Source organism: Patagioenas fasciata, chromosome 33 (assembly GCF_037038585.1).
Source record: "Patagioenas fasciata isolate bPatFas1 chromosome 33, bPatFas1.hap1, whole genome shotgun sequence".
Lineage (NCBI taxonomy): Eukaryota > Metazoa > Chordata > Aves > Columbiformes > Columbidae > Patagioenas > Patagioenas fasciata.
Genome location: NC_092552.1, coordinates 194,331 through 208,072, shown reverse-complemented (window position 1 = coordinate 208,072; position 13,742 = coordinate 194,331). Strand labels below are relative to the sequence as shown.

Genomic DNA, 13,742 nt, shown 5'->3' with positions numbered 1-13,742 from the left:
ACGGCTCTCATCGCTATTGGCTAGAAGGCCGCCTGCGCCCGCCCTCTCCCCGTGTCAATCAAGACCGCTGGCCCGAGGGAGGCGACAAATCCCCTTCCAGCCAATGAGAAGCCGCGTCGCAGCGTCCCACCCAATGAGCGCCAGCATTGCAAAGCGGCGCGGAGCGGGAGAGGCTTGGCCCGCCCCCGGCGAGGCGCGTCCAATGAGGAGGCGCGTTACAAGTGCCAGCGCGGCGGGTGGCCAATGGCGGCGCGCGTTGCAGCGCGGCGCGGGCCGGGGCGGGGAGGAGGAGGGCGGTGGCGGCCATTTTGAGCCGGGCGGCCATGGCCGTGCGGAGGTTCCGCGTCCCCGAGCCGCGGGACGAGCGGGGCCGGCGCGGCCAGGACACCCACGGGCCCCGGGACACCCGCGGGCCGCGGGACACCCGCGGGCCCCAGGCCGAGCCGGCCGGGCGGCTGCAGGCGGCGCGGGGGGCGGCCGAGCCGCGGCGGGAGGCGGCGCAGGACGGACACTGTAAGGGAAGCGCCGCCCGGGGCCCCGGTCCCCTCAGGGGCCCCATTCCCCTCACCCCCCCCCCCGTTCTGTGAGGGTCCCGGCCCCCCACCCAGGTCTCTCAGGGACCCCCCCCGGGTTCGCGGTCCCCTCAGGGTCCCCGTTGCCCCCCCGTACGCCGGGCAACCCCCGGACAAGCGGCCCCCCCCCAATTGATGGGGAAACCCCGCTGGTGTGGGACCCCCCACACTGACGTGGGAACCCCCCCAATTGATGTGCCCCCCCCCCCATTGATGTGGGTCCCCCCCATTGACAATGGTGCCCCCCCCCATTGATGTGGGACCCCCCCCATTGATGTGGGTCCCTCCCATTGACAATGGGACCCCCCATTAACATGGGATGCCCCCCCCTTGATGTGTGGAGCCCCCCCATTGATGTGAGGTTCCCCCCCCATTGCTGTGAGACCCCCACTAATGTGCCCCCCCACCATTGATGTGGGACCCCCTGTTGATGTGAGACCCCACTAATGTGGGACCCCCATTAACGTGCCCCCCCCATTGCTGTGGGACCCCATTAATGTCACACCCCCCCCCATTGATGTGAGACCCCATTAACGTGCCCCCCCCATTGATGTGAGACCCCATTAATGTGCCCCCCCATTGCTGTGAGACCCCCGTTAACGTGGGACCCCCATTGATGTGAGACCCCATTAATGTGCCCCCCCCATTGCTGTGGGGCCCCCATTAATGTGCCCCCCCATTGATGTGAGACCCCATTAACGTGCCCCCTCCATTGCTGTGGGACCCCCGTTAATGTGCCCCCCCCATTGCAGTGGGACCCCCATTAACATCCCCCCCATTGCTGTGGAACCCCCTTAATGTGACCCCCATTAATGTGCCCCCACCCCGCCGTGTGCCCCCCGCCGTGCCCCCCGGGTTTGACGCTCTCCCCGTTCCGCAGCCGCCGCGGAGGCCAGCGCCCCCCAGCCCCACCACCCCCCCGGGCCCCCCCCCGCGGCCGAGTCGTCCCTCGAGCGGCGCCCCCCGGAGCACGAGCACCCCGGTAGGGCGGGGGGCGGTGACCCCGCGGTGACCCCGGCGCCGCGCCCCCCTCACCCCGCTCTTCCCCCCCCGCAGAGATGAAGCTCCCGGAGCCGAAACCCGAGGACCCCCCCGCCCCCCCCTACACCGTCCCCCCCCCCAATTACGCCGCCCCCCCTTACAACATCCCCCCCCCCCCCACCTTCAACGCCGGGTACCCCGTGCCCCCCCCGCCCCCCCCCGTGGCGTTTCCCGCCCCGCCGGGGGGGTTCAGCGTCCCCCCCCCCACCTACGGCACCCCCCCGAATTACAGCGCCCCGCCCCCCACCTACAGCGCCCCTCCCCCTGCCTACAGCACCCCCCCTCCCACCTACAACCCCCCCCCCGCCTACCCCGCGCCCCCCCCCACCTACAACCCCCCCCCGGGGGGGGGATTCGCGGCGCCGGAGCCTTCGCGGCCCCCCCCGCACCCCCCCCAGCGCAAACGGCCCTTCGAGGAGCGGGGGAGGGGCTTCTACGAGCACCGCGAGGACAAGAGGTGGGTGACCCCCCCCGGAAAGTGACCCCCCCAGCGACCCCCCTGTGACCCCCCAAGTGACACCCCCTTCCCTCAGGGTCCCTGTGCCCCCCAGGTCCCCATTCTCTGCGGGTCCCTGTGCCCCCCCACGTCCCTGTGCTCCCCCCGGGTCCCAGTGTCCCCCCCAGGTCCCTGTGCCCCCCTGTGTCCCCCCTGGATCCCTGTGCCCCCCCTCGGGTCCCCATTATGTGAGGGTCCCAGTGTCCCCCCCAGGTCCCTGTGCCCCCCTGGGTCCCCATTTCCTTCAGGGTCCCTGTGCCCCCCCTGGATCCCTGTGCCCCCCCTCGGGTCCCCATTATGTGAGGGTCCCAGTGTCCCCCACCCAGGTCCCTGTGCCCCCCCCAGGTCCCCCATTCTATGTGGGTCCCTGTGCCCCCCCGGGTCCCTGTGTGGGTCCCTGTACCCCCCCGGGTCCCTGTGCCCCCATTCCCCCCGTGCTGTCACCCCAATTTCATTGCCCCCCCCAGGGGCCGCTCCCCGCAGCCACCGGCCGAGGACGAGGAGGACGACTTCGATGACACGCTGGTGGCCATCGACACCTGTGAGTGTCCCCAGACCCGGGGGGGGAACACGGGGGGACATCGACACCTGTGAGTGTCCCCAGACCCGGGGGGGGGACATCGACACCTGTGAGTGTCCCCAGACCCGGGGGGGGACACGGGGGGACATCGACACCTGTGAGTGTCCCCAGACCCGGGGGGGGGACACGGGGAGACATCGACACCTGTGAGTGTCCCCAGACCCGGGGGGGGACACGGGGGGACATCGACACCTGTGAGTGTCCCCAGACCCGGGGGGGGGACACGGGGAGACATCGACACCTGTGAGTGTCCCCAGACCCGGGGGGGGACACGGGGGGACATCGACACCTGTGAGTGTCCCCAGACCCGGGGGGGGGACACGGGGAGACATCGACACCTGTGAGTGTCCCCAGACCCGGGGGGGGACATCGACACCTGTGAGTGTCCCCAGACCCTGGGGAGGACACTGGTGACCATCAACATGTGTGAGTGTCCCCAGACCCAGACTGGGGGTTGACACTGGTGACCATAACCACGTGTGAGTGTCCCCAAACCCAGGGGGGGGACACACGCTGGTGGCCATTGACACGTGTGAGTGTCCCCAGACACGTGTGAGTGTCCCCAGACCCAGGTGGGGGGGGACACTGGTGGCCACTGACACCTGTGAGTGTCCCCAGACACGTGTGAGTGTCCCCAGACCTGGGTGGGGGGGGACACTGGTGGCCACTGACACCTGTGAGTGTCCCCAGACACGTGTGAGTGTCCCCAGACCCGGGGGGCTGGTTTTGGGCTGAAAGGCGCGGGTTTTGGGTCTGTCCCCAGATAACTGCGACCTGCACTTCAAGGTGGCGCGGGACCGGTACAGCGGGTACCCCCTGACCATCGAGGGCTTCGCCTACCTGTGGGCGGGCGCCCGCGCCACCTACGGCGCCCGCCAGGGCCGCGTCTGCTACGAGCTCAAGGTGGGTGGCGTCCCCAGCTGTCCCCAGCTGTCCCCAGCCATCCCCGACCCGGTGACACCAGCCCCAACCATCCCCAGCACGGTGACACCAGCCCCAACCGTCCCCGACCCGGTGACACCAGCCCCAACCATCCCTGACACGGTGACACCGGCCCTGACTGTCCCTGACCCAGTGACACTGGCCCCGACACGGTGACACCGGCCCCAGCCATCCCCGACACGGTGACACTGGCCCCGACTGTCCCCGACACGGTGACACCAACCCCGACTGTCCCCGACACGGTGACACTGTCCCCGACACGGTGACACCAACCCCGACTGTCCCCGACACAGTGACACCAGCCCCAACTGTCCCCGACATGGTGACACTGGCCCCGACACGGTGACACCGTCCTCGACACGGTGACACCATCCCCGACTGTCCCTGACACGGTGACACCAGCCCCGACTGTCCCCGACATGGTGACGCTGTCCCCGACACAGTGACACTGACCCCGACTGTCCCTGACACGGTGACGCTGTCCCCAACACGGTGACGACCCAGCTGTTCCTGACACGGTGATACTGTCCCCAATGTCCCAGCACTGTCCCCAATGTCTCAATGCTGTCCCCGACATCCCAACACTGTCCCCAACATTCTGACGCTGTCCCCAACCCAGTGACATCGTCCCCAACATTCTGACGCTCTCCCCACTCCGGTGTCCCCGTCCCCACCCCGGTGTCCCCGTCCCCAAGCCCAGGCTGCTGTCCCCACCCTGGTGTCCCCATCCCCACCCCGGTGTCCCCGTCCCTGTCCCCAAGGCTGTGTCCCTGTCCCCAGCTCGTTATCTGCGCAGGTTAACGAGGAGATTCCCGTCAAGCACCTGCCCCCCACGGAGCCCGACCCCCACGTGGTGCGCGTGGGCTGGTCCCTGGACTCCTGCAGCACCCAGCTGGGTAGGGGACACTGGGGACATCTGGGGACATCGGGGACACTGGGGACATCGGGGGGTCTGTCCCCTGCCCAGGCACTTGGGGACATTGGGGGTGGTGCCTGTGTCTGAGGGACTTAGGGATGCTGGGGGGGTCTGTGTCCCCTAGGGGTTCGGGGGTGTCCCTGTGGGTTCGGGGGTGTCCCCAAGGGTGTCCCCGGGTTGGGGACATCGTGTCACCCGCTGTCCCCAGGGGAGGAGCCGTTCTCCTACAGTTTGGGGGACACTGGGGAGTGCGTGTGTCCGGGGGTTTGAGGACCCGGGGTTGTCCCTGTGGGTTTGGGGGTGTCCCTGTGGGTTCGGGGGTGTCCCCAGGGTGTCCCTGGGTTGGGGACATCGTGTCACCCGCTGTCCCCAGGGGAGGAGCCGTTCTCCTACGGCTACGGTGGCACCGCCAAGAAGTCCACGGACTGCAGGTTCGAGAGCTACGGGGAGCCCTTCGCCGAGAACGACGTCATCGCCTGCCTGCTGGTCTGGCCGTGTCCCCGCGTCCGTGTGTCCCCGTGTCCCCGCGTCCGTGTGTCCCCGCGTGTCCCCGCGTCCGTGTGTCCCCGCATCCCCGTGTCCCCATGTTTCCGTGTCCCCACGTCCCTGTCTCACCATATCCCTGTGTCTCCGTGTCCCTGCATCCCTGTGTCCCCATGTCCCCGTGTCCCTGTGTCCCCGTGTCCCTGTGTCCCCGTGCCTCCACGTCCCCATGTCTCCATGTCCCTGTGTCCCCGTGTCCCCACATCCCCTCCTTGGCCCCATGGCCCCATCCCCTTCCTGTCCCAAATCCCACCAGTGTCCCCATTCCCCTGCCGTCCCCATCCTCTCCCATTCCCCCCAGTGTCCCCATTCCCCCCAATGTCCCCTATGTCCCCATTGTCCCCAATGTCCCCATTGACCCCAGTGTCCCCATGGCCCCAGTGTCCCCATTCCCCCCAGTGTCCCCATGTCCCCATTCCCCCCAGTGTCCCCATTGACCCCAGTGTCCCCATTGCCGCCAGTGTCCCCATGGCCCCATTGCCCCCAGTGTCCCCATTCCCCCCATTGACCCCAGTGTCCCCATTCCCCCCATTGACCCCGATGTCCCCATTCCCTCCATTGACCCCATTGTCCCCATTGCCCCCATTGACCCCGATGTCCCCATTCCCCCCATTGACCCCGATGTCCCCATTCCCCCCATTGACCCCATTGTCCCCATTGCCCCCATTGACCCCGATGTCCCCATTCCCCCCATTGACCCCAATGTCCCCATTCCCCCCATTGACCCCATTGTCCCCATTCCCCCCGTTGACCCCGATGTCCCCATTCCCCCCGTTGACCCCAATGTCCCCATTCCCCCCGTTGACCCCGATGTCCCCATTCCCCCCATTGACCCCAATGTCCCCATTCCCCCCATTGACCCCGATGTCCCCATTCCCCCCATTGACCCCGATGTCCCCATTCCCCCCATTGACCCCATTGTCCCCATTCCCCCCATTGACCCCGATGTCCCCATTCCCCCCATTGACCCCGATGTCCCCATTGCCCCCATTGACCCCGATGTCCCCATTCCCCCCGTTGACCCCAATGTCCCACTGTCCCCGCAGGACTTCGAGGCGGGGGAGGCGATCGAGCTGTCGTTCCTGAAGAACGGGCGCTGGCTGGGCGCCGCCTTCCGGCTGCGGCGCGAGGAGCTGGGGGGGCGCGCGCTGTTCCCCCACGTGCTGGTGAAGAACTGCGCCGTGGAGTTCAACTTCGGGCAGCGCGACGTCCCCTTCGTCACCGTGCCCCCCGGCTTCACCTTCCTGCAGCACCTGCCCCTGGCGCAGCGCGTGCGCGGAACCACCGGGCCCCGCTGCAAGGCCGACTGCGAGGTGGGGACATGGGGACAATGGGGACATGGGGACATGGGGATAGGGGACAGGGCACCACCGGGCCCCGCTGCAAGGCCGACTGCGAGGTGGGGACATGGGGACAATGGGGACATGGGGACATGGGGATAGGGGACAGGGCACCACCGGGCCCCGCTGCAAGGCCGACTGCGAGGTGGGGACATGGGGACAATGGGGACATGGGGATAGGGGACAGGGCACCACCGGGCCCCGCTGCAAGGCCGACTGCGAGGTGGGAATGGGGACATGGGGACAATGGGGACATGGGGACATGGGGATAGGGGACATGGCACCACCGGGCCCCGCTGCAAGGCCGACTGCGAGGTGGGGACACGGGGACATGGGGACAATGGGGACATGGGGACATGGGGATAGGGGACATGGCACCACCGGGCCCCGCTGCAAGGCCAACTGCGAGGTGGGGACACGGGGACATGGGGACAATGGGGACATGGGGATAGGGGACAGGGCACCACCGGGCCCCGCTGCAAGGCCGACTGCGAGGTGGGGACATGGGGACATGGGGACAATGGGGACATGGGGATAGGGGACAGGGCACCACCGGGCCCCGCTGCAAGGCCGACTGCGAGGTGGGGACACGGGGACATGGGGACAATGGGGACATGGGGATAGGGGACATGGCACCACCGGGCCCCGCTGCAAGGCCAACTGCGAGGTGGGGACACGGGGACATGGGGACAATGGGGACATGGGGATAGGGGACAGGGCACCACCGGGCCCCGCTGCAAGGCCGACTGCGAGGTGGGGACACGGGGACATGGGGACAATGGGGACATGGGGACATGGGGATAGGGGACAGGGCACCACCGGGCCCCGCTGCAAGGCCGACTGCGAGGTGGGGACACGGGGACATGGGGACAATGGGGACATGGGGACATGGGGATAGGGGACAGGGCACCACTGGGCCCCGCTGCAAGGCCAACTGCGAGGTGGGGACACGGGGACAATGGGGACATGGGGATAGGGGACAGGGCACCACCGGGCCCCGCTGCAAGGCCGACTGCGAGGTGGGGACATGGAGACATGGGGACAATGGGGACATGGGGACAATGGGGACATGGGGATAGGGGACATGGCACCACCGGCCCCCGCTGCAAGGCCGACTGCGAGGTGGGGACACGGGGACATGGGGACATGGGGACATTGGGGACATGGGACACTGGGGACACGGGGCCCAAGAGCAAGGCCAAGTGTGAGGTGGGAACATGGGGACACTGGGGACACTCGGACAGGGAGGTGATGGGGCTACCGGGGACACAGGGACAGCGGGAACGGGGACACAGGGAGGGGACAGTGACATGGGCGTGGTGACAGCGGTGACGCGTCATTGTCCCCAGATCCTGATGATGGTGGGGCTGCCGGCGGCGGGGAAGACGACGTGGGCGCTGAAGCACGCGGCCGCCAACCCCGGCAAGAAATACAACGTGCTGGGGACAAACGCCATCATGGACAAGATGCGGGTGAGCGGCCGGCCCCAAGGGTCCCCTCGGCGTCCCCAGGCGTCCCCGGGTGTCCCCAAGTGTCCCCGTCCGCAGGTGATGGGGCTGCGGCGGCAGCGCAACTACGCGGGGCGCTGGGACGTGCTGATCCAGCAGGCCACGCAGTGCCTGAACCGCCTCATCCAGATCGCCGCCCGCAAGCGCCGCAACTACATCCTGGACCAGGTGACGTGGCCCCAGGTGTCCCCAGGTGTCCTCGGGAGGTCCCTGGGTCCCCAAGGTCTCTCTGTGTCCCCCAAAGTGTCCCCAAGGGGTCCCCAATCCCTCACCCATCTCATCAGGATCGCGACCCCCGAGCGCCGCAACTACATCCTGGACCAGGTGACGCGGCCCCAGGTGTCCCCAGGTGTCCCCAGGGTCTCCCCAGGGTGTCCCTGGGTCCCCAAGGTCTCCCCATGGCTCCCAAAGTGTCCCCAATCCCTCACCCGTCTCATCCGGATCGCGGCCCCCAAGCGCCACAACTACATCCTGGACCAGGTGACGCGGCCCCAGGTGTCCCCAGGTGTCCCCAGGGTCTCCCCGGGGTGTCCCTGAGTCCCCAAGGTCTCCCCATGGCCCCCAAAGTGTCCCCCGGGGGTCCCCAATCCCTCACCCGTCTCATCCGGATCGTGGCCCCCAAGCGCCACAACTACATCCTGGACCAGGTGACGCGGCCCCAGGTGTCCCCAGGGGGTCCCTGTGTCCCCAAGGTCTCCCTGAGTCCCCCAAAGTGTCCCCAGGGGGTCCCCAGTCCCTCACCCGTCTCATCCAGATTGCAGCCCCCAAGCGCCACAACTACATCCTGGACCAGGTGACGCGGCCCCAAGTGTCCCCAGGTGTCCTCCCATAGACCAACGTGTCCGGGTTGGCGCGGCGCCGCAAGCTGCGCCCGTTCACCAGGTTCCTTTTCCCCATTTTGACCCATTTTTAACCAATTTTGCCCATTTGCCCCCAGCCCAACGTGTCTGGGTCGCTGGGTTCCCTTTGCCCATTTCCCCCCGCTTCCCCCCATTTTTGGCCCCATTTTTAACCGATTTTACCCATTTTCCACCAGCCCAACGTGTCCGGGTCACCGGGTTCCCTTTGCCCGTTTTTCCCTATTTTTGGCCCGTTTTTCCCCGTTTCTGGCCCGTTTTTAACCGATTTTGCCCATTTTCCCCCCAGCCCAACGTGTCTGGGTCACTGGGTTCCCTTTGCCCATTTTCCCCCGTTTCTGGCCCGTTTTTCCCCATTTTTGACCCATTTTAGAGGGGTTGCGCCGTTCTCCGCAGACCAACGTGTCCGGGTCGGCGCGGCACCGCAAGCTGCGCCCGTTTCCCCTGGTTTTGGCCCGGTTTTGGCCGATTGTGCCCGTTCTTGGCCCAATCTGCGTGTCTCCGCAGACCAACGTGTCCGGGTCGGCGCGGCGCCGCAAGCTGCGCCCGTTTCCCCTGGTTTTGGCCCGTTTTTGGCCGATTGTGCCCGTTCTTGGCCCAATCTGCGTGTCTCCGCAGACCAACGTGTCCGGGTCGGTGCGGCGCCGCAAGCTGCGCCCGTTTCCCCTGGTTTTGGCCCGGTTTTGGCCGATTGTGCCCGTTCTTGGCCCAATCTGCGTGTCTCCGCAGACCAACGTGTCCGGGTCGGCGCGGCGCCGCAAGCTGCGCCCGTTTCCCCTGGTTTTGGCCCGGTTTTGGCCGATTGTGCCCGTTTTTGGCCCAATCTGCGTGTCTCCGCAGACCAACGTGTACGGGTCGGCGCGGCGCCGCAAGCTGCGCCCGTTTCCCCTGGTTTTGGCCCGGTTTTGGCCGATTGTGCCCGTTCTTGGCCCAATCTGCGTGTCTCCGCAGACCAACGTGTACGGGTCGGCGCGGCGCCGCAAGCTGCGCCCGTTTCCCCTGGTTTTGGCCCGTTTTCGGCCGATTGTGCCCGTTCTTGGCCCAATCTGCGTGTCTCCGCAGACCAACGTGTACGGGTCGGCGCGGCGCCGCAAGCTGCGGCCGTTCGCGGGGTTCCGGCGCGAGGCCGTGGTGCTGTGCCCCAGCGACGCGGAGCTGCGGCAGCGCACGGCGCAGCGCACGCAGCGCGAGGGCAAGGACGTGCCCGACCACGCGCTGCAGGAGATGAAGGGTGAGCCCGGGGGCGGGGCGGGGAGGGGCGGGGAGGGGGTGAGTCGGAAATTTGGAAATTTGGAACTCAAAAGATCTGAAATTTGAAAAAATCTGAAATTTGAAAATTTGGAATTCAACAGATCTGAAATTTGAAAAATCTGAAATTTGAAAATTTTGGATTCAAAAGATCTGAAATTTAAAAAATCTGAAATGTGAAAATTTGGAATTCAAAAAAATCTAAAATTTGGAAATTTGGAATTCAAAAAATCTAAAATTGGAAAATTTAGAAATGAAGAAATCTAAAATGTTAAAATTTGGAAATTAATAAAAAAAATCTAGATTTTGAAAAATTGGAAATTCAAACAAGCTAAAATTCAAAATTTGAAATTAAAATTGAAATTTGAAAATTTGGAATTAAAAAATGTAAAATTTGGAAATTCAAAAATCTAAAATTTACAAAATTTGGGAATTCAAAAAAAATTTCAGAATTTTTATTTATATCCAATTTTGAAATTTCAAATTTTCAAATGTCAAGATCCCAACTTTTCAAATTTCAAAATTCCAAGTCAAAATTTCAAATTTCAAAATTCAAAATTTCAAATTTCAAAATGTCAAAGTTTCTAAATTTGAAATTTCTAAATGTCAAAATTTCAAAATTCAAAATTTCAAAATTCGAAATTTCAAATTTCAAAATGTCAAAGTTTCAAAATTTGAAATTTCAAAATTCAAAATTTCAAAATTCAAAATTTCAAAATTCGAAATTTCAAATTTCAAAATGTCAAAGTTTCAAAATTTGAAATCTCTAAATGTCAAAATTTCAAAATTCGAAATTTCAAAATTCAAAATTTCAAAATTCAAAATTTCAAAATTCAAAATTTCAAAATTCAAAATTTCAAAATTCGAAATTTCAAGATGCCGATTTCCGATTTGCCCTTTCCCCGCCCCCCTTTCTTGCCCCCCAGCCAACTTCTCCCTGCCCGAGGCGGGCGAGTTCCTGGACGCGGTGCAGTTCGTGGAGCTGCCGCGCGAGGAGGCGGCCGCGCTCGTGCGCCGCTACAACGAGGAGGGGCGCAGCGCCCAGCCCCCCCCCGACAAGCGCCCCGAGGGGCCGGGGGGGGGCGGCCCCCGCCCCCCCGGGGGGTTCCGTGCCCGGGGGGGGTTCCAGCGCCCCCGCGCGCTGCCCAGCGCCCCCTACCAGAGCCGCGGCGCCTTCCAGAACCACGGCAGCGGTGAGCGGCCCCCCCTTGGGGACCCCCCCGGAATTGCCCCCCATTGTCCCCCAGTTCCCCCCCAATTTATTCCCTTTGTTCTTTATTCCACCCCATTTATTCCCCCCTTATTTTTCAATTACTTTATTCCCCCCCATAACTTTCCCCCCATAATTCCCCCCCCATTAATTCTCCCCGTTAATTCCCCCTTATTTTTTAATTATTACCCCCCCATAACTTCCCCCCCATAATTTCCCCCCCATAATTTCCCCCCCATAATTTCCCTACCTATAATTTCCCCCCATTAATTCCCCCCCTTATTCCCCCCCCCCATAATTTCCCCCTATTAATTCCCCCCATAATTTCCCCTTTATTTCCCCCCCCATGATTTCCCCCCCATTTATTCCCCCCTTATTTAATTATTTTACTCCCCCCTTATTTCCTCCTTATAATTCCCCCCCCATATATTGCCCCCCCCCCCAATTTCCCCCCTCTACCCGCAGGTTACCCCCGGGGGGGTTTCCCCCCCAACCGCTGGGGCGCCCCCCCGCCCCCCGACTCCACCCCCCCCGCCCGGAGCTACACGCGCAGCCCCCCCCCCGGCAGCAGCGGCTACAAGAGCCCCCCGGACCCCCCCCCCAGCACCACGGCCCCCCCCGGCTACAGCCAAGCACAGCAGGTACCCCCCCCCCCCAAAACCCCCCTTTTGGGGTGTCCCCCCCTTTTTCGGGGTGCCCCCCCCACCGTTATTTTGCGCCCCCAGGGTTACAGCCAAGGGTACAGCGGTTACTACGGGGGGGGGTACGGGGGGTACTCGGGGTACCCGCCCCCCCAGCCCCCCCCGGCCGGACAGACCTACGGACACTACACACAGGTGGGGGGGACCCCAGTTTTGGGGGGTAACTTGGGGTTTGGGGGGGGTCACCCCATAGTTTGGGGGGGCACCCCGTTTGGGGGGGCACCCCGGGGTTTGGGGGGGCACCCCATTTTGGGGGGTAACTTGGGGTTTAGGGGGTGCCCCATATTTTTGGGGGGTCACCCCATAGTGTGTGTGGGGGGTCACTTGGGGCTTGGGGGTCACCCCATGGTTTGGGGGGGATCACCTGGGTTTTGAGGGTCACCCCATAGTTTGGGGGGGGTCACCCCATAGTTTGGGGGGGGGGGTCACCTGGGTTTGGGGGTCACCCCATAGTTTGGGGGGGGGTCACCTGGATTTGGGGGTCACCCCATAGTTTGGGGGGGGGGTCACCTGGATTTGGGGGTCACCCCATAGTTTGGGCGGGTGGTCACCTGGGGTTTGAGGGTCACCCCATCGTTTGGGGGGGGCACTCGGGGTTTGGGGGAGGTCACCCATTGTTTGGGGGGGGGTCACCTGGGTTTGGAGGTCACCCCATAGTTTGAGGGGGGGGTCACTCGGGGTTTGGGGGTCACCCCATATTTTGGGGGGGTCACCTGGGGTTTGGGGGTCACCCCATAGTTTGGGGGGGGTCACTCAGGGTTTGGGGGTCACCCCATATTTTGGGGGGGGTCAGCTGGGTTTGGGGGGGTGGTACGTGGGGTTTGGGGGGATCACCCCATGATTGGGGGGGGTCACCCCATTTTGGGAGGGGGCTCACCCAGGGTCTGGGGGGCTCACCCAGGGTCTGGGGGGCTCACCCCATTTTTGGGGGCTCACCTGGTGTTCGGGGGGGGTTATTTTGGGGGGAGGGGGGCTGTATTTTGGGCCAGAACCCCTGACCTTGGCGCCGCCCCCGTTGCAGCTCCCCCAGCCCTGGAGCCCCTTCTACCAGCAGCAGGGCCCCTGGGCCCCCCCGTTCTACGGCTCCTTCGACTACGGGGGGGGCTTCGGGGGGGCGCAGGGGGGGGCGGGCGCCCAGTGACCCCCCCGCCCCCAAAACCCGCCCTTTTCGTCCGGTTTCTCTGCGTCTGTTCAAAAAAATCCCCATTTTTAACCCCAAACCCCCCCCCCGTTTGTGCCCCCCCCACCTTGTGTGTGTCCCCCCCCGTGTCCCCCCATTTTGGGCCGATTTGGACCGTTCTGCCCCATTTTGGCCCCGTTGGTTTTTACCCATTTTATTGGTTTTTTACCCATTTTCTTGGTTTTTGCCCCATTTTTGGGCTCCGAGCCCCCACCCCCCCCTCGCGGGGCCTTTGGGGGGGGTCCCTGTCCCCCCCGCCCCCCCAGGGCGGGAAACGCGTTTTACAGCGATTTCGGGTTTTATTTGGTTCCCCTTTTGGGGCTTTTTTTGGGGCTTTTTGGGGGTTTTTATTCCCCTCGGGGGGACGAAGAAACAAAACCAATAAAAACGAGTTAAAAAAGACGCGAAAACGCCCCAAATGGGCGGCGGCCGCGGCCCCGCGCGCCCCCTCGGCTCCTGTTTGGGTGGATTTGGGGGATTTTGGGGTTTTTTGGGCGGATTTGGGGTTTTTCGGGGCGGAACCAACACGCACCGGAAGTTGGGGGGCGCCGGCTGTTTCCCGCCACCGGAAGTGACGCGCTGGCGGGAGGCGCCGCAGTCAAAAGGCG

The 13,742-nt window shown here is 64.0% G+C and overlaps 1 protein-coding gene across 3 annotated transcripts; it reads left to right on the top strand.

Annotated features, from left to right (window-relative positions):
- Nucleotides 1-306: 306 nt before the first annotated feature.
- HNRNPUL1 (heterogeneous nuclear ribonucleoprotein U like 1) lies at nt 307-13,709 on the top strand. 3 transcript variants are annotated; one of them, XM_071800847.1, is made up of 16 exons: nt 307-513; nt 1,453-1,554; nt 1,629-2,070; nt 2,577-2,650; nt 3,453-3,592; nt 4,428-4,527; nt 4,921-5,033; nt 6,137-6,403; nt 7,780-7,902; nt 7,978-8,106; nt 9,858-10,026; nt 10,970-11,078; nt 11,129-11,236; nt 11,719-11,894; nt 11,979-12,089; nt 12,976-13,709. In XM_071800847.1, the coding sequence occupies exons 1-16, from the start codon at nt 324-326 to the stop codon at nt 13,707-13,709; spliced, it is 3,087 nt and encodes a 1,028-aa protein (XP_071656948.1). In that variant the 5' UTR covers nt 307-323. The 3 variants fall into 3 exon arrangements, with proteins under 3 accessions (XP_071656948.1, XP_065715541.2, XP_071656949.1); XM_065859469.2 differs by having other exon boundaries at nt 308-513; nt 10,970-11,236; nt 12,976-13,191; XM_071800848.1 differs by lacking the exon at nt 1,453-1,554 and having other exon boundaries at nt 376-513.
- The last annotated feature ends 33 nt before the right edge of the window (nt 13,710-13,742 follow it).